Below are 21,241 nucleotides of genomic sequence, written 5' to 3' on the forward strand. Positions count from 1 at the left end.
GGAGTCTATGATCTATAGGTCCACAAGGTCCCCCTACTAGCTCGTAAATGGATTATCTTTAGAGTAGCATGATAAGTTAATTTGAAACATTCAAATTAGAATTAAGGGAATTAGTAATTAAAATATAATTACATGTTTAATTTTGGAATTAAACGGGATTGGAGAATTTAATTAATATTTAAATATGATTTAAATATTAAATTCAAGAAGGTGGAATTTGTTTAAAATTAATTTAATATTTGATATTAAATTAATTAGAATTAATTAATTAATTATTAATTTTATTAGAAAATTAATTATTAATTATTAATTTTATTAGAAAATTAATTTGTGAAATTAATTTTGTAAAATTAATAATGTTTTCAATTTTGAAATCATTTTGTAAAATTGGAAAAGTTTGAAAAACACAAAATGGAAGTATGGATTTTTCTATTAACACCTTCAACTAGCTCACACTAAACACACTTAAGTTTTGCTTCAATTCTCCAAGCATGAGCTGCACCTCATGCACCCTTCTCCATTGCATGATAGTCTTCCAATAAATAGAGAAGATTCAAGTTGATTTTTTGCTGAAAAATTCAAGTTGAAGAAGGTGTTCTTCAAGTGGATGCAACAATGTGTTCTTCTCCAAATTTACTTCATTCAAGCTTATTTTGAGTCTTAACTCAATCTAAAGCCCTAAAAGAATATTAGGGAAGATCTTGAGGTGGTTCACAAGAAGAATTGGAGAATATTTGCAGATGAATTCGAGATTAAAGAGGTTCTACAAGGTATTACTTGAAATCCTCTTATTATTGTATAAGCATGCTTCATTTATAACCAAAATTGATGAATTAGAATGCTTATTGATCCTTGTTGCTTCCACTACATGATGATATACTCTTACATATTTAATAGTTAAACGTAATGCAAAACTCAAAACCCACCAAACTGTAAACGATTTCCATACAGAAATGGAATTTGGAATCAGAACACAACCTGTCTTTGATACCAATTGAAGGATCTTGATCTACAAGATCCACGAGCGGAAGTGGATCGTCAAAATTTCATTTTGATTGAAAACAAACATTTACAACATACATATTATGCAACTTAACAAAAATGACAACATGCTTCTGAATAAGAAATAGAGTCAAGAGATTATACCTTTGAAGAACACTTCTTCACATTAATCCCTCGAACAATCACAAACTCTTCGAACAACAACCAAACTTAAACCAAAGGGAAGGATACTACCACTTGGTATCCTTGGTATTCTCAGGGTGAGAACCTAGAAGTGGTGGGCTCTGGCTATTTTGGTTAGGAGGGAATTTGTGAGTTTAGAGGAGGAAGACGATTAACTGGCAGAGATGTATGCTTGGGCCTTCTCGTTCACCCGTGTCCATTTCTCATAGGCCTCTCGAAAATTTCGAGCGGCGTTCTGAGGTGGAATGGGAGGACACTCCTCCATAAAGGACGAACCAGAGTTCATCGATGATCAGTATTATGTTTATCGTGTTCTTTCAACTAGTGTAGTTTTCGCCAATCAGTATGTCGGTGGCTAAAAGAGTTAAAGTAGCGGTTGTAATTAATTAAAAGTTGCTGAAAACAAGAACAAACTTAATGAGTCCACTAGCATTACCACTTTTAAGACCAATTTTAGGTTTGAGCAAAATAGTTCTATTGTACTCTAAGTGACATCTATTTTACAATGATGCCACAGCAAGGCAGGATAAAAGTCATTGTTGGGGTGATCAAGTGCCCCTTCACTGGGATGAGACATTCTCAACCATTAGACAGAAATAACTCCTTGCACTGACTCTAATGGTCACCATTATTCGGTCCAGAATTTGTTAACAACCTTAATAATTTCGCGTAAGTGTAACCCCTCATTTTAGGCCCTTGAGTCCTGCCTTAATGCGCCCACCGTAGGAAAAAAGTAGATTAGGACAAGAGACTAAAGCATCCTTATCCTTTTCAGAAGATCAGATAAAGAGTTGTGCAAATACAACCATCCTTTAGGGGAACACTCCCAGGGTGCCTAAAGGCGATGCACAAAAACGTTATCCAACTTAATGAGAGAGACCGTGGGATATGTTATCACATGTCCCGTTCCCACTTACTATGAACATTCTCTCCATTCACCTTGGTATTGACCTACCCAAACACCATCCTTTAGGGGGGTATTTTCAGGGTGCCACGAGGCCAAGGATAGGTCTCACGGTGTGAACTTTTAGGGAGAAACGTGTAGAGGTTTAGGTGAAGTATCATATACCCCAAGTACCTCCCACTGAATGTTCTACCTAGGGATTCATTAACTTAGTAAATTCGCTACGGATTTTAACTAAGTGTGAGTTTAATTTGCTAAAAAACAACTCTTGTTTTTGATAATTAAACAAGTTTGATTCAAGTCTTATTAAACACTTTAACAGACTATCATCAAATTTGCATGCATGCAACAAATCTATCTAATTCACCTTTCCAGGTAGGTTCCCAGGTAGGGGTGTTCCGTTTTCGTTAGCTTAAATACCCCAGCCTAGCCAGAACCCGCCTTAGACAAAAGGTCCCTTATAGATAGATTTGGTACATATTTAATCTTTTATAAGTCAATTTAATCCTATTAAACTGAAATAAAAGATTAAACTTAGATTTCTAATCTCATTAGAACCGTGATCTTAGGTCTATCTCAATGAAATTTTAAAACTCTTTTAAAAAATGATTAAAGTCTAAGTGTGCATGCATGTCTTTCTTATTAATTTTAGTTCTAATTTCATTAATTATAACACTTATAAAAAATGAAACAACTAAAAAGCTAGACTAGGTATTTATAACTCTTATAAATTAATCTAAGTGTCATGTTTCATGCAATGTTCATTCATTACTATACATAACTCTTATATAACTTGTAATGAACTTAAGCATACATGCTTTCATACACCCTTATACTATAACATTTATAACATAAAGATGAAGCATGAATATGCTTAAATTCATGCATATATTATAACACATATATTATATGATGCATGAGCATGCTTTAAGGTAATTTAATCATGCAAGCTACTATATTATAACTCTTATAATATAAAGATGATGCATGAAAAAAATGAAAAACCTATGGAGGGATTTAAAACTACATGACATACTTTATGACATATAATTAAACATACATCACATGTACATTCATAAAAAATTGATGGATCGGGATAATTAACCTAAAAAACTAAACATCACATATTTCATAGACAAAGTGAATAAAATATAAAAAATTATTAATCACATACAAGTTTGTTCATACAAGGTTTATAAACTATAGGACCCTATGAGATTTAGGGCATGAACCCCAATAGTTTGGTCTACTTGGCTCCGTCTCATATACGAGATAAAGTTCGGTCTGCCTGAATATTTAAACTAAGATTTATTGATGGCCAACCAATAAGGAATTAAACACAATAACATTGAAAAATATAATAACCGATCACCTATCAAATTCATAAAAACTCTATAACATTATTTTAAATCCATAAGAAACTTTGTCAAAACCCAAGAACTAAAGAATCTAGACACTCATAGTTATCAAAGACATAATCTCATATGAATTGTTAAACATAAATAACAAAGAAGATGAGAAGAAAAGAGAAAAGCTACTGTTAAAATCATTCCCCGTCTTGAAGATCGTCAATCTCGCCTTGATTTGCACCTTGGAATCTTGAACGAACTCTCCAAGACTTCTTTCACACTCTCTACTCTTTTTTGGAGCTAAAGATCACTTTCTAGCTCTGGAATTTCGTGCTTAGAAAATATGAGAACCCTTCCTTTTATAGGAAAACAGGAACCCTAATTTATTTAGGAAAATGGGAATTTTTCACCATAGCGCCATGACGCTCTAACGTAGTGTTACATTGCTTCATTGCCTCTTCTCTATGGCTAGCGCTGAGGTACAGCACCATGAAACATCGCGATACTACCCTATTTCTTGATTTTTTTGCTCCTTTCCTCTCTCTTTTCAACGTTTGGCTCAATTTTGTCTTCCTTAGGCAAAACTGGGTCTTGTTAACTCTTATTAACTTTAAATCTCGATCTTGAACAAAAACCTTGAAAATTACTAACAAAAAAATCAAATCTAATAAAATCTTATAAAAAAACTAGTCTAATCTACGAAAAATAACACATATTTTAGGTGCATTTCAGTAATATGCACCAAAAAAAAGTAGGCCATCAAGGGATTTGGGGCTTATTATGGCATCTTATGCCAAATTATAGGTGAGAGTTTATTATGCATGTATATTGGTGTTGGAAATGCGACTAAAAGTTCCACAATAGGTAGATGAAAGGATGATCATGGGTATATATCCTTGATGACAACTATCTCTCTTGGTATGAAGCCTTTTGGATGAATCCAAAAGTAAATTAATTAGAATTTATGTCTTAAGTAGACAAATACTAAGCACTATGAACATATTGAAGGAACTCTTATACAAAAGTACCCATGAGCGGAAGTGGATCTTTCCGATTTCGTTGTGACAGAATTACCACACATACATTCTAAGAAATAGATATGCATTGTGACATTAATTACTGGCATGCTTTAATCAATAAAATACAAAATACCGAGAGAACGTACCAGTTGAAGACTGTCTTCAATCGAACTCGATCCAACGAAAGCGAACTTCTCATGTTCGTCCAACAAGGAATCGCTTAGCAGCACCACGGTCATGTACACGATCAGTAGCGCACGAACAAACAACAACTGGGGACGACACCACCACTCGAAACCCTCGGTATTCTTGGAGTAAGAATCCAAAGGGTGGGCTTTGATGGAATTGGTAGAGGGGAGGTGGAAAAGCGATTGTGTAGAACAACCAAACAAGTGGGAGAAAAGGATGACCATTGTATAGTCTGGTGCTTGTCGTTTAGGTTGGGGTACACTATCGTGTAGTAAACACTAAACGATCGTCTATCAAAAGGTAAGCGATCGTTTAGTTCCGCTCGGTGCGCTAAGAGATCGTGTAGTAAACTTAAGTGATCGTTTAGAAATCGCAGGCAATCGTTTAGTACGCGGGTATGCGATTGTTTAGGAAGATGTGCACTATCGTATAGGTTCTCAACGTTATGCAATCGTATAGGTTCACACCGTGAGTGGTTTTTCTTGAGTGTATCTTTCGTGTCTTTCAAAATGAAAACAATTTTCATTTTATTCTTCAGTTACAAGAACTGAATCGAACTTCCCACTTTCGCACAAATCCGGAGAAATACTCGGCCAATTATCTCATAACCGCCTAAATAATTAAATAATGAATATAATCATATTATATTCTCAACCTATAGTTTGATATCATATATCAAATATAGTATTTTCTCCTCCACTTGATATAAATCATATTTATATTCAATTTCCTCCAAAATAATGTATCTCATATATTTAGTCAATTATATCATATATAATTAACTAGTTAAATTGTATCATATATAATCGAACTCCCTCTTGTCAATTTGAACATTTCAAACTAACCCAAAAACTGATTCTCAACTTTATCCAAGCTACCAAGGGGACCTTATGGACCTATGGCTCGAAGCTCCAACGGTACGTAAATAGCTGACTAAACTCTTTAGCCACGAGATCCACCATCCGTTAACTTCCAGGCATTCCACTAAAGACTGACAGTTGAACTCTTCTTACCATAGATATATCTCTTTTTCCATTAGATATAACCAATCATGAGTACGATAACCCTTCACAGATGCTCGTAAGTATAACTGGGCCAATTTACCGTTTTGCCTCTGTAGTTACATCTCACTCCTCAAGTACCACTGATCCCTCTAATGAACAATACAACATAGTCTAACTATGTTCCAACTATGTGTGAACACCTCTTGGGTCAAGAGAAGGTGTGTGGCGCCACATCGTTCAAGCCCTGGAATAAGCCCTTAAGGGAGTTATCTATCTACTTGCCCCTGCTTTGGGGAAGGAGTGAATTTCATCTTGTGTAGCTGAGTTCCCAGCTCCCAAATCAAACGAATCCCCAAAGTGCTAGGTTTGAGTCGGCGAACTGGCCACTCACACCCATGCAAATCAAAGGACCACCCTCAATGGCATAAGTTTCCAACTCACTCAGAATTGAGGTCATGTTACCTATGGTCATCCTAGTGAAGTGAAGTCTCTGTCATGAACGATGTTATATAATGAGACGTTAACACTTCGTGGTCAGGTCTTATACAAACTCTTTGTATAGGACACCCCCGCTCGCATGTCCCCTACACAAATGATCAGGATTAGACCATCTGTGACAAGTTACATCATTTGTAACTATTCCACAAAGCGAGTCGCATCCGTAGCGTTACCAGGATAAGATTTCCCTCCTATATCCATATAATACAGATCATTTTGGTTATTACTTAAGACATCATCCACTTGTATGTCACTACATACATGCTTAAGTTACATAAAGATAACCAGGGATTTTAGTTTATTGGTTTGTGGTAAAGCAAATAAAACATTCAACTGAACAAAATCAAGAAGTGAAGTAAAATATCATATATTATACATCACAAGCGTTCGTACAAACTGTTTACAAACAACAAGACACGAGATTTTAAGGCATCAACCCCAACACATATATTTGAATTTTATATTTAAAAACATTTTCCCCGCCTTTGTTTTTGTTTTTTTAAGTATATGATCGGCTGAGTTACTCAATAGAGTTAGTCTTTGTAGATGGTGGATGAAATTAGTCACTGGAGGTGATTGTCAAAATTGGTCACCGAAGGTGATAGTTGCACAAAGTTGGAGGTCGATGGTGGTGAATGAAGATGATTGTCGGAGGTGGTTATTGAAGTTTGGCCATTGGAGGTTGTTGTTAGAGCTTATTGTTGAAGTAAGATGATAATAGTCCCCACATTGGCCACTAAGGGATGGTCGTCAAAGAATTTCGCGAGAGTTGGTTGTAGGCGATGGCTGACAGGCTGAGTCACTGAAAACATTGAAGGGAGGGAGAGAAAAGAAGGGAACTTGAGTTTAGTTTCTTGATTAATATGGAAACTTCAATGATAAACATTATTGAATTTGGTTGAGTTGAATTATTTAACATTGATTTGTGAAGTTGGTTAGCCAAACCCTAAGTTGAGGTAAAAACTCAACTCAACTCAATTGAAGTTAATGTTGGGTTTTATGTTCCAAAACTCGTGGTATGTAAATAATGGAGCTTATTCTGAAAATTCAATAAAGGTGTTATTGAATAGATTTATTACTTGAATAGAAATCCAATAAACCTAAAAGTTCCTTGACTATTGGATGAGTACTTGAACTTTATGTGGAGACATAAAGGTGGATCAGGTTCGAGTAAATTGTCAAAATGATCTATAGTACATGGATAAGGTTGGGTACCTTATTCTGGTAACACTATTGGATACGGCCTACTCTGTAGTTGTTACAAGGAGTTGTAAAGTGCTACAAACGAAGTGATCCTAATTCGTTCATGTTGGACATGAGGAGTGAGAGTGTCCTTGTGCAAAAGAGTTTGTACAAGATCAGACCAAGAAATGAGTTATTCTTACTTTATAATGCTGTTTACTGTTTAAGACTGAATATTTCAAAGCGATGACCTAGGTAACTTAACCTTAATCCTGAGCTAACTATGAACTCCTATTTATCTGGGATTACCCTTATATTTGCATAGGTGAGGGTTGGCTCAACAGCGCCGGCTCAATATGACTGTCATTTCAGGGGTAAGACCGGATAGATAGCTGGGGACATAGAGTGCAAGAGGGAATTCACTCCTACCCGCTTTAGGGATAGTAGAGAGGTTTTTCCCTTAAGTGATGATTCTGGTTGAACAAGGGATCCCGTCCTCTCATTTGGCATGAGAGGGACTCGGTTTGTGATTGGATCACAAAACAATTGTTTATTAGGGGATCAGTGGAGACTTAAGGAACAAGAGGTAATTTCGTGGGTAGAGATTTAAGTTAGTTGTTATTGCGAACAACCTGTGAAGGGTTAACTTACTAATCATGGTTATATCGAGTGGACATAATATATCTACAGTGAAGGAAGTTCAACTATGGGCTTTAGTGGAGTACCAATTAGTTAACAAATGGGGGTTAGATCGGTCTAATGAGTTTAGCCGATTAATCTCGGATCGTTGGAGCCCATGATCTGTAGGTCCATGAAGTCACCCTACTAGCTCGGAAATGGATTAGCTCTAGAGTAGTGTGATAAGTTAGTTTGAAATGTTCAAATTAGAATCAAACGGAAATTGGAGAAAATATATTTAAATATATGAAGATGAATTTATGTAAAAACTAATTTAATATTAGGTATTAAATTAATTAAAATTATTTAAATTGTTTAAATAATTATTTATTAATTTTATTAGAAAATTAATTTGTAAAATTAATAAATTTTGATTTTAGAAATAAAATATGATTTTAAAATCAAAATGGATTTTGGAAATTGAAAATTACACAAAACTTGAAAATGGGTTTTTCAAAGTTCATCTTCAAGTAGCTTACAAGGAACTCACTTTCTCCTTTGGTTTACTCCAAACATGAGCTGCATCCCATGCAACACATCTCTTTGCATGATAGTCTGCAATATATTGAAGAGATTGGAGTGAAGAATAGAAAGAGAACCGACTGAATTTTTGCTGAAAAAATCGATTGAAGAAGGTGTTCTTCAATGGGTTGGTTCAGTGAGCTTTCTCCATATTCCCTTTGATTTCAGCTTATTTTGAGTCCCACAACTCAATCTAGAGTACTAAAAGGATAGTAGGAAAGATCTTGTGGTGGTCTATATAAGGATTCGGAGGATTTTGCAGTTAGAAATGGAGATTTCGTTGGTTCGGCCAAGGTATGTTCTTGGAACCCATTAAACTCTATTTTTAGCATGTTTCTTTTCAACCAAAATTAATGAATTAGAATGCTTGTGGATCCTTATTTCTTCCACTACGTGATGGTGTTGATCCAACGGTTAATTCCCTAAACACCCCTGGTTTCAAAGTGGACAATCGACTTACTTTTCCTGTGGTTATAATTATGTATTTATAGAAGTAGTTAACCTAGGTTGTCCCTATTAAGCTTTGAAATTGTTTTAAGATATATCTCATCTCTCTAGGTTGAGAGGTGTGCCCTATTTCGCATTTTGTTAGGGTCAACCTTGAGCCGAGGGCGAACACCTTCCCCCTATACCAATTTTGGTTTTAAGGTGATGTTTTGGGTCAGGACATGTGCAAGACATGTCCCATTAGCTATTTTGCACATTGATTTGGGTCTTGACCTGAGCCAACCCTCTCTCCTGGACCCAAAACATACCTAGGTGTTATTTTTGTCCCAAACTTGTTATTTTCTTGGCATTGTTGTTCCTATTTGTTAGTGAAATTTTAATTTTAAATGAGAAAAAAAAGACCTTTTGAGAATACCACATTGCTAAGTTTAACAAGTAGAACCTCCTTTATAAACCCTCACCTTGAGTTATGGGTTTAGGCTCCAAAGGGTACCCATGTTTTAAAGGAGGTGAAGAGATAGATAAATGTGGGTATAATAATTTTTTTTATTATTTTTTATTATTTAAAAATAAATAAGAATGGAAATTTTTCTTCAATCTTCTCGTGTGCACTTTTTACGCATGGTCCTCGCACATGTTCCACGATTGCATGTATTCTTCTCCCTCTCGTTTTTCGTTACCATTGGCTTTCAAGGCCTATAAAATGCACCCACTTTCATCAGTTTTACACACCAAGAAACAATTCACAGTCTCCTTTTCTCTTCCATTTTTCTATTTTTTTACGTGTTCAATTTTCTGAGCATATCAGTCTTGAATAATGTGAGTTTTCCTACCGGTTTCAGTGTAGTTCCGTTTGAGACAGTGTTTTTGGACTATTTTATCATGAGGATGGTGTGGCCATTGTTGAACTGCTTGCACAAGGGGCAGAGCCGCAAAACATCTTAAAGAGAGTGAGCTCCGCGACTAAGCCAGTAACAGTTTTCTATTTTTGCAAGTTCTATTCCGATGTCTAACGTCGTTTGATCGTACTTGTTTTTTCTCCAATGGAGGTTGCCGTTCCAACAATTTTAAGATGTCTGTTCATCTATCGCTTTTGTGATGGCCCTTTCTCAAAACGATATTATGTCTTCACACCATCAAGAAAATTGCTAACGTCTTCACTACGGAGAAGGCAACTATCCCAATGGAAGATCCGACCAAAAACAAATCAGAGATGTAGCTGCTTGGGAAGAAAAAGATTTTTTATGCAAAAAAAATTATTTTAAATGGTTTGATTGACAATTTGTATGATTATTATAATACAATGAAGACAGCAAAAGAAACATGTGATGCCCTGCAGAAAAAATACGACACTGAGGAGGTCGGTTCAAAAAGGTATGTCATCAACCATTACTTGAAGTTCCAAATGATGGATGACAAGTCTATGGAGGTCCATTCTCATGAATTACAAAAGATAGTCCACGAAATTATAAGCGAAGGTATGCCCCTGAATGAGAAATTTTAAGTTGCTATCATTGTTGACAAATTACCTGTGTTATGGAAGGACTTTGAATATCTTAAGGCATAATACCAAGGAGTTCTCCTTGGAGAGTTTGATCACCTGCCTGAGGATTGAAGAGGAAGCCCAGAAGCAGGACCAGAGGGAGGAGGTAAACATTGTATCGAGAAAGCCCACCTCAGCTGTTGTGAAACCTAACCAAAAGCAAAAAAAAACCAAGATGAAAGGTCAGAACCGTGGATCCAAAAATCAGAACAATCAGAAGAAATAGAAACCACCCTAAGGAGAAACGGTACAATTTCTATGCTATAGCTGCGACAAACTTGAACATATGGCCAAGTGTAGGAATAGGCGTCATCCTGCAGAGTAGAAGAACATGACAGAAGAGTCGTTGGTAGCCATGATCACATAAATAAATGTGACCGGTGGCTCTGTAGGGTGGCTGATAGACACTGGCACTAGACGCCATATCTGTCATGGCCTTAGTCTCTTTAAATCTTATACTAAAACTAAGGATAAAAACATATTATTTAGGGATCACCACTCAACGAAATTTCTTGGAATCGGTGAGGTGGAGCTAAAATTTACCTCTAGGAAGACTCTCACTTTGAAGGAAGTCTTGCACACTCTGGAGATAAGAAAGAATCTGGTCTCGGGTTATCTCCTGGACATGACCAGCTTCACTCAGACAATAGGGACAAATTTATATACCCTCACTAAGAATAATGTATTCATAGGGAAGGATTATGCAATTGATGGCATGTTCAAATTAAATCTAGACTTGAATAAAATGAAATCTTCTGTTTATATGTTGTGTTCATTTAATGTTTGACATGTTAGATTTTGTCGTGATAATAAAAGATTAATTAGTAACATGATTAGGTTAAAAATGATTACTAAGTTATCTATGAACGAATTTGATAAATGTGAACATTGTAGTCAGGCTAAAATAACTAAGACTTCGCATAAATCTATACGTAGGGAATTTGAGCCTCTAGATTTACTTCATTCTGACTTATGTGAATTTGATGGTGTCTTGACTAGGAATAGTAAAATATACTTTTATCACTTTTATTATAACTGTTCGGATTTCACGTTCATATATTTGCTGAAAAATAAAAGTGATGCTTTTGATGCCTTTAAAATTTTTGTGACTGAAGTAGAAAACCATTTTAATCGAAAGGTTCAGAGACTTCTTAGTGATTGGGGAACTGAGTACGACTCATATAGTTTTAACGAATTCTATAACTCACATGGAATAATACATGAAAAGACTGCACCTATTCTTCTGAAATGAACGAAAAAGCAAAAGAAAAAAATATAACTCTATCTGAACTAGTAGTTGCTATTTTGCTTAATTTAGAAGCTACATCTTATTGGTGGGGTCAAATTATCCTTATTTTGTGTTATATCATAAATAGAATACTAAAATCTAAAAACCAACTTTACCCTACGAAGTCCTTAAGAATAAGAAACCTAGCCTGTCATACTTTAGAACTTGGGGGTGTCTAGCCTTTGTAAGAATACCAGACCCTAAAAAAAGAAAGCTTGCTAGTAGAGCATATGAGTCTGTCTTTATAGGTTATGTCATAAATAGTAAGGCCTATAGGTTCTATGACCTTAAGTGATCATTGAGTCAAATGATGCCAATTTCTTTAAGGATAGATTTTCTTTTAAATCTAGGAATAGTATGAGCTAGAGTTCTAGTAGCCTACCATCTATTAGAAGCCTGACCCTTAATGAAGAAACTGACGCAGAGCTTAGGAAAAGTAAAAGAACTAGAACTGTCAAGGACTTTGGAAATGACTTCCAGACCTATAACGTAGGAAAAAGATCCTAAAGACCTAAAAGAAGCCTTGTTCTCTGTAGATGCCAACCTATAGCATGAAGCTATAAATGATAAAATGGACTCTCTTTAGTCAAATAGGACTTGACATTTGGTAAACCTACCCCCTATTTGCAAAGCAATAGGTTGCAAATAGATCCTGAGGAAGAAACTCAAACTTGATGGAACAATTGACCAAGTTAAAACCAAACTTGTAGCTAAGGTTTTCAGACTAAGAGAAAATATAGATTTCTTTGACACTTTCTCCCATGTGACTAGGATCACCTCAATCCATGTGTTGTTTTCTCTAGCTGTCCTAAATAACCTTTTAGTTCATCAGATGGATGTAAAGACTACAACCCTGAATGGTGAACTTGAAGAAGAGATTTACATGGAACAACCTTCAGGCTTCGTAGTCCATGGTCAAGAGAACAAGGTTTATAAGTCTTGGTGTTAACAATCAACAAGCGGAAGCAATTTGGACCTTAAGCACTCTAATTCCATCAATTTTAGCAATCAAGCAAGCATGTTCAGAACAAAGAGATAGGGTTTCAAGATATTACCTTTGAAGAACTCTTCAATCCTTCGGTTTCAGCTTGAATCTTCACTGCAAATGCTTGTAGACCACCACTTGATCTTCCCTACTATTCTTTAGGATCTTAGATTGGATTGTGGGTCAAAATGAGATACAATTAAAGGGAATTTTGGAATTTTCAGATTGAGTGTCAAGATCTAGAGAGAACCCTTCTCCCTCAATTTTCTAAAATTGCATGTCCGTCACAACAGCTGAAGTTCAATTAGTTTCGATCTCCTTCTCAAGCAACCTTCTTTCACGAGGAAATGACACTAAAACCACTTTCAAGAAGTGGATTTGTATGGTATAAGGTAAAGTGGAAGAAGAGGGAAAACCCACTTATTCTAATTTTTAATTTTAAATGAATTTTAACATAAAATTCAAATCAATTTAATTTGAAATCAAATTTCAATTTTTTTTAAATAATTACATAAAATATTAATTAAAAAATTAATATTCTAAATTAATTTTAAATAAATTAATTCTAATAATTAATTAAATAATTTAATTAATTAAAACAATTTAATATCCAATATTAAATTATTAAACCACCAATTCCACAAGCATGGATTTTTGTTCATGTAATTAGTATTTAAATCATGTTTAAATATTATCCAATTATCCAATTCCGTTTAATTCAATAATTAAATATTTAATTATATCGTATATAATTATTGATTCACTTAATTCGAATTTGAACGTTTCAAATTCTCTTACCACGCTATTCTAAAGTTTAGTCTGTTTGTGAGCTAGTAGGGTGATCTAATGGACCTACAGATCATGAACTCCAACGATATGAGATTAACTAACTAAATTCTTTAAATTGAATTAATCAACATTCTTAACTGTCGGGTCACTCAACTAAAGCCTAATAGCTGCACTCTTCTCATTGTAGATATATTTTTATCCACTTGATTTAACCATAATCAGTAAGTCAACCCTTCACTGGTTGTTTGTAATAACGGTTGGGTCAAAAGCTTTTACCCCCAAGATTACATCTTGCTCCTCTGATCCTCTAATAAATAATTGGTTTGTGATCCAATCACCAAATCAAGTCATTCTCAGGCCAGTGAGAAGGTGAGGCCCCTTGTTCAAGACCTGGAATCATCACTTAAGGGAACAACCTATCTACTATCACTAAAAGCGGGTAGGAGTGAATTCCGTCTTGCACCCTCTTTGGTTAATGAACTTCCATAAAAGTAAGAATTTAATCTCTTAACTTTAGTTTGTAATGGTTGAATCTTTGTACTTTTAAATTTTGTAGCAATTTAGTCTCTAAATATTAATCATGATCAATTTAGTCATTGCACTTTACAATTTATAACTATCTAATCCTTATTGTGGAAAGAGAAATTTTCACGAATAGAAAAATATCAAACTATTTACAAAAATAGAAAAAAAGGGGGAAAAAAATATTGTTAGACACTAATATACTTTTATCTGCGTCTATCACATAGTATCAATGATAGACTTCTATTAGTTTCTATCACTGATAGACACTAATAGACTTCTATCAAGTGTTATTAACCTTTATCAAAGAAGATTAAATTCGCTATTTTGCATAAATAGTTTTTTTTTATTTTTCTATTTTTTAAAATTCCTTTGTGAAAAATACTTTATCCTTTAATTTTTCCAACTTTTTTGGGGTTTTCATGCTAAATTTTAGAATAATGTTCAAACTAATGAAATTGAAAGTTGATAAGAATAATACCTTTTTGGTCTCTAGGTTTTGGATCTAGTTTCTTTTTTGTCCCTAATTCTAAAATGTTACAAATTTGGTCCTTAAAGGAGTTTTATTTCATACATTTTAGTCCCTTAATTTCAAAATGTTACAATTTTACCCTTAAGATTTGAGTTTTGTTTCAATCTGGTCCATGAATTTTAGGAGTTTACATTTTTAACCTCAAATTTTTATTAAATGCTCATTTCCAACCATTGACATCAATTTTCTATTAATTGCAAATAATTATGAAGTGAAATTTTGAATTTAATTTTAAAAATGATAAAAGTTATGAGTGTTCGCACGAGATTTCAATAGAAATTTATTTCATGGAACTTGAAATTTGTATTTGTATTAATTTTGTGGAAAGTGAATACAATTTCTAATACATAATATTTTTATGCTTTCAAAATAAACTATAGTCTTTAAGCTTGTTGATCTTCTTGGATGATCGGCTTTTGGGCTTGTTGATCTTCTTGGATGATCGGCCTTTGGGCTTGTTGATCTTCTTGGATGATCGGCCTTTAGGCTTGTTGATTTTCTTGGATGATCGACCCTGGGCTTGTTCATCTTCTTGGATGATCGACCTTTGGGTTTGTTGATCTTCTTAGATGATCGACCTTGGCTTGTTGATCTTCTTGGATGATCGACCTTTTGGCTTGTTTATCTTCTTGGACAATCGGCCTTTGCGCTTGTTGATCTTCTTGGAGGATTAGTGTTCACACGAGGCTTCCGGAGAAACTTGTTTCGTGGAGTTGAACTTAAGTTGGTGTTGATGTTGATGTTGGTTTGATGTGATATGGTTCGATCTCTAGTACTTGATCCTTTGATTCTATCTCGGTTGAATGCATATGCTTGATGTTTAGAAGCAAGGCGTGTGGATGTTCTTAAACTTCGAGTCTTGGAAGAATGTTTGTATCTTCAAAGGACTTCAGTCTTCAAGCGTGGTCAAAATGCTTGTTTCTTCAAAAGACTTCAGTCTTCAGAATGCTTGTATCTCCAAATGATTTCAGTCTTCAGAATGCTTGTATCTCTAAAGGATTTTAGTCTTCAGAATGCTTGTATCTCCAAAGGACTCCAGTCTTCAAGCGTGGTCAGCTTCAAGAGTCAAGGAGTCTTCTGATTGTAGAGAATTTCCTATAAGCTCTCTAGAGTATAGATTTGCTGACCTCTCCAAATGAGGAAAGCTTCTCTATTTATAGAGTTAACAGGTGGACTTGGGCTTAGTTGATCCATGGGCAAATAATAATATCAAATTGGGTCAAATTAATCTTATCTGATTCAGTGGTCATGATAAAACCACGTCATCGAAATTTTTCTTCAACTTCAGGACATATGTCAACTTCTAATTGAGCCCAAATTTAATGATTTGGAATTTCGTCATTAATTTAGTAAATGAGGTGGCAATTTGTGATTGATCCAAAATTTCTCATTCAACCGTGAGTAATTAATTATAATGATTTTAATGATTTTTAAATTATTAACATTAATTAAATCTAAAAAAAAAGTGAATGTTTAGTGAAAATCAAAACTAAAAATATAAATCTTGAAACATATGGATCAAATTAGAGCAAAACTCATATATTAAGAGCAAAATTGTAACATTTTGAAATCTAGGAACTAAATTAAAATGAAACTCAAAACTTAAAAGAACTAAATAAATAATATTTTGAAATCTAAAAACTAAATAAAAACTATAGACTACCAAAAAGTTATTTTACTCTAGGAATTAATACGGTAAAAAATGATAAAGAAAGTAAAAATAGAGCGAGATAATGTGGGGAAAAAAGGGAAAAAAAGTGCTCGATTTTCACGTGAGTTAAAAATCCCTGAAGAAAAAGAAAAAAGAAAATAAATAAATAAATGATAATAATAATTAAAAAAAAAAAAAAAAAGTAGAAAAAGGTTAGAAGTATTCCATACGCAACCCACCAGTCAGCTCCAACAAGTCGTTATAAAGTAAGATGAGAGAGTTTTTTGTTTGTTTTAGTCTTTTCGCCTATGTATTTCCATCCCCCATTCCAATTTGGCAGCCAGAGATTTGCATTCCCTTTTTTAATTTCTCCACTTATATAATACCATAATAAATAATAATAATCTTCCATATTCACTATAAAGAAATTAAAGAAGCAGCCGTCAGCCGATACCGATACATAAAACGATGTTGGAAGGGAAGGCCACCGTGAAAGAAACCGACATGTCGGAAAAAATGCAGAGTCACGCCATGGCCTCTGCCTCTCACGCCCTTGATCTCTTCGACGTCTCCGATTCTCTCTCTCTTGCTGCCCATATCAAGAAGGTACGCCATACGCTACAATAATTATTCATTTCATAATTAACTTATTTAATTATTTCATTTTTATTTTTAAAAATTAAAATTAAAATTAGGATTTTGATCGGGCTTACGGAAGTGGTTGGCAATGCGTAGTGGGTTCCAATTTCGGCTGCTTCTTCACTCATTCCAAGGGGAGTTTCATCTATTTTTCTCTTGAAACTCTCAATTTTCTCATCTTTAAATCCCCTTCTAATTAAGTTCTTCTTCAGGGGCACCCTCGTCTTTTCCCTCTTCTTCCCTATTATTTACATCACTACAAACCCTATTGTCACATGTATCTTCTAATTTCCCTTAATTATTCTCATTTCTTTCGTAATTCTCTTCATTATTTGAGATATATATGCCCTTTTTCTTAATTGTTATTGCAATTTATATCAAGTTTCCAAAATTAGTTTTTGTTTTTTATTTCAAAATTTGACATGGTGTTGTTTTAGAAAGTTATTCCAGATTTTGACAACGTCCAAGAATGAAGTTGGACTTGGAATATTTCTAAAAAGTCAAAAATAAAATAAAAAGGAAGAAGAAAAAGTTTATGCTAGGAATGCCGTTCAGAACATATCCTCTAATTTACCACAAATAAAATTGTTTGTTATATTAATAATTTGGCTTCCATCTCTAAGCCGTTGAATTTTATTTTCAATAAATCTTAAATTTAATCTCTCAAAATTATTTTTTTTATTAAAATTAGTTAAATAATGATAATAATATAATACAAGAAATATGGTAAAAAAATATTAATACATAACGAAAAGTTTTTTAAATGTAAAAAATAAAAACCAGCAATGAAAATTAAATTTGAAATTTATTGTAAGTACATAAATTAAAATTAGACAATTGAAAATGCAACAATTAAAAGTGGACAAATTTTAAAAGTATAGCTTGGACAAAAATGATATTTTAAACCAAATAATTATTGACCAATTTCCGTTCAAATTTGTTCAAATTTATTTCTTTAAATAAAATCTATCACATATACTTATCTTTATGTTCTAATAGCTTGGATGGAGAATCTTTCTAAGACAATTTAGTATAAAGTCTTACCATATAATACCTAATCACCACTCCCACTTCCTTTTCATTAATTTGTGTATCTCTCATTAATTTTTACAAATTTTCCATCAAAGGCATTAAAACCAATTTTCATCTAAGCATAACCATGTTTTTCATTTTAAGGTGAATATGAAGAGTTTTTAATAAAAAAAATGCAATAACTTTAATTCCATAATAAAAGATCGAATGGTTTATTATAACACACATAAATGCAATAACTTTGAATATTTTCTAATTTCATAATAAAAGATCAAATGGTTTATTATAACACATATTTTCCATTGCCGATAAATAGTTTGTGCATTTATAAGAGTTTCGTTGGCAAATAAATTTTTCATCTTTTTCTCTTTTTGGCAATGTATCTGACCCATGACAATGGTAATTATAGGAAAGTGTATGATTCAAAGTACATCTCAATCTTATGGTTTTTTATCGATAATTTTTTTTTTAATTTTGAATTATGTTGTTGCATTGGATTGTACCAAAAAAATTATATTTGTGCAATTTTTGTTTTTTTGTCAAATAGATTAAAGGTCTCTGATCTTATGACTTTATTTTGGCAAATTGAACTTATTTGTAAAAAACATTATCCCATTAATTTTCTTTTTTTAACCGTAAATGTATGAAATATGAATTGATGTAATAAATACAAAATAATAAATAAATAATGATCCATTAGAATAGAAGACATCTTAAATTCTCTCTCTAACTATAGAGTCTGACGCATTTGTTTTTTTGACTTATTAGAAAGTAGAAAATAATTATTTTTCCTTTGTGGCAAATTTATCATTCATGGTATGTCCCAAATTTTTCCAAATTAATTTATTTTAATTTTGAAAATGTTGCATATCATTGCATTTTCTAAGTCATATAATTAACAAAACGTGATTATGATTTTTTTTTTCAAATAAATTGAAAGCCTCTTTGAATTTTACAACGTTACGTTTACATATAGTTTTATGTATTTGTATTTAGAATTTCAAAGAAAAAAGGTATCAAAATGAGTCTAACTCAACTAACATATGAGCATACTAGTAACTACGAGGTTTGTGATTCAAATCTTTTTATCCCAATTCATAATTGACATGTATTTGCTGAAGGTTCAAATTACTATACTCAAACTTTAATTGTGGCTAAACTATACTAGAACTAACTATTTTTTATAATCAATTATATGAAATATGACAACACTTAGATTTATATTGTAAAATATATGAGTAAATGTTAACGGATACAAAATGTATAACATTAAATATAACTCAACATATAGAGAAAAAAAAGAAGAAAAAGAAAACTCTGCCAATAGAGTTTGAGAGAAAATGTGAGGAATATTAGAGAACTTACATCAGTTCAATAGATGAAATGATATAAAATTGAATAAAAAAAAATTGAATGAAGTTAAAAATAAATATATATTATTTTTCTCAATTTTGATTTCTTGAAAATGGTTAGGATGGTAAAAAAAATAAAACTCACCTTAATTCAATTTTGAGATGAAATGATGTAAAAATTTAACGAAAAAGGCTTGAATGAAATTAAAAGTAAATATGTAGTTTCTTGAAAATAATTTTTATAATAAAAAAGAAAATTTTCTATCGAGATAGCATAACTAATTACTAAAAAAAATTTGAAATTTGGATGAAAATCTCGAGAAGTAGAGATAAATCGAAATTGTTCCCTTACCAAAATTACCGAAATTTCAAACATACGAAATCTCGAGATTGAAATTTTCTATTATGATTAACATTTAGGAAAAAAATTGAGAATAAAGTCATAAACTTTAATTTGAAAGAAAAGAAGGCACTTTCTTCTTTATTTGCTTGTTGACAAGGACAAAGGTCGCCTTCTCTGGCGTGTGGGATGGGATGTTAGAAATCATGTTCTCCTCCAAAAACGTCACAAATCCTAGGGTCAGTTTCAGTATGTAAACTTTTTGTATCTTTGCAATCTTTAATCAATGATATCAATTGCATTATTGAATCCTTCAATTTTCTTTTCCAAAAAGTACGTGTAGATGACAAATGGTAAGATGCTTCCACTTCTTTCTCCTGACTTGTTTGAAATGATTTTTAAGTAAAAAAAATTGTAACGACCTAACCTTTTAAAATGGAAATTAGACCACTATTATTGCATGCATAAATCTTGAAACGGTTTTTTCACATAATTTAACTAAGTTCAAAAGAATACAATAACTTTTTGCTATAAAAACTATATATGAAAAAAAAAAACATAAAATCTCTGCTCCAGATACCCTTAGCCTTAGTTTATAATAAATTAAATAGAAATTAAAAACAAATGAAATATTAAAAGAATTTAAAGGTTTAATTACAAAGCTAAAATTTGTAAACATAAGGAAAACATATGCGGAAGTGTTGTCAAGTCCTAAGGCCTGGTCACAAATTCCTCTTATCATTCGTCAATCTGTAGTTCTGTTCTTTTCTTTACCTAAAAAAAAAATATAGATAACAAAATGAGTATAAAAATACCCACTAAGTGACCCACTACTAGGCTCACTGGGTGCAAATGTTAGTATCCTTATCAAGACAAATGTGTACATTCTGACATAGGCATAGACATAGGCATAAGGAGTGAATTTGAAGGCACGCTTTCATAAGAAGTAACTCTGAAGAGTCACAATAACACAATCGTAGTTGGCGATCCCATTAGAATGCCGAAACATACTTAGAGGATGATCACAGTTCGATGAAGGTGCTAACAGTCACCATCAGTCTTACATACATCATACATCGTCCAAAATCATAACAAACCATGCATATTATAATAAACATAGTAACATATCTCATGAGTTTTCAGAACAATCTCAACAATCCAACCATAGCAAGTTATAGCAATTTAACCCATCAAAATAGAATCATGCTTTTAGTGCGACACAATCTTAATACCAACTTGAGTTCTAGGGCGAACAGGTAGTAAATCACTTACCTTGATTAAACCCAATAAAATAGCCAGTTCAATCCTACTCTTGGCCTGGCTAGAATCTTGGATTAAGTTCCTGTCAAAGACCGTGTTTAGATTTTATTTCATCATTTACGACCCTTAACCATGCTGTCAATTCATTTTAAAGTGTTCCTAAGAATTTATCCAATCAAAACTTAAATAAACAACACAAGGGATGTCGAAGCCTTAAAACTTACCCAAATTGCCAAATTCAACACTTAATAATGTCGAACAACTTGATATAAAATTTCGAAATTCTCCCTAAGCTTGAGTTTAACGCTAAAGGCCCATGGACAACAGTAAA

General features: G+C 33.0%; 1 protein-coding gene across 1 annotated transcript; it reads left to right on the plus strand.

The window, feature by feature from the left end:
* The first annotated feature begins 16,576 nt into the window (after nucleotides 1–16,576).
* Nucleotides 16,577–17,245, plus strand: LOC120070931 (dynein light chain 1, cytoplasmic-like). The gene is made up of 2 exons (XM_039022843.2): nucleotides 16,577–16,893; nucleotides 16,983–17,245. The coding sequence occupies exons 1-2, from the start codon at nucleotides 16,756–16,758 to the stop codon at nucleotides 17,124–17,126; spliced, it is 282 nt and encodes a 93-aa protein (XP_038878771.1). The 5' UTR covers nucleotides 16,577–16,755; the 3' UTR covers nucleotides 17,127–17,245.
* Nucleotides 17,246–21,241: the final 3,996 nt, after the last annotated feature.

Source organism: Benincasa hispida, chromosome 2 (genome assembly GCF_027475165.1).
Source record: "Benincasa hispida cultivar pf3 chromosome 2, pf3_genome.v1.1, whole genome shotgun sequence".
Taxonomy (NCBI): Eukaryota; Viridiplantae; Streptophyta; class Magnoliopsida; order Cucurbitales; family Cucurbitaceae; genus Benincasa; species Benincasa hispida.

What these genes read in the sequence shown, in the direction of transcription:
- LOC120070931 (XM_039022843.2), top strand. Translation starts at nt 16,756, where the DNA reads ATGTTGGAAGGGAAGGCCACCGTGAAAGAAACCGACATGTCGGAAAAA. An exon ending in TTGCTGCCCATATCAAGAAG is followed by an intron (nt 16,894 to 16,982) that starts GTACGCCATACG and finishes AATTAAAATTAG; the next exon opens with GATTTTGATCGGGCTTACGG.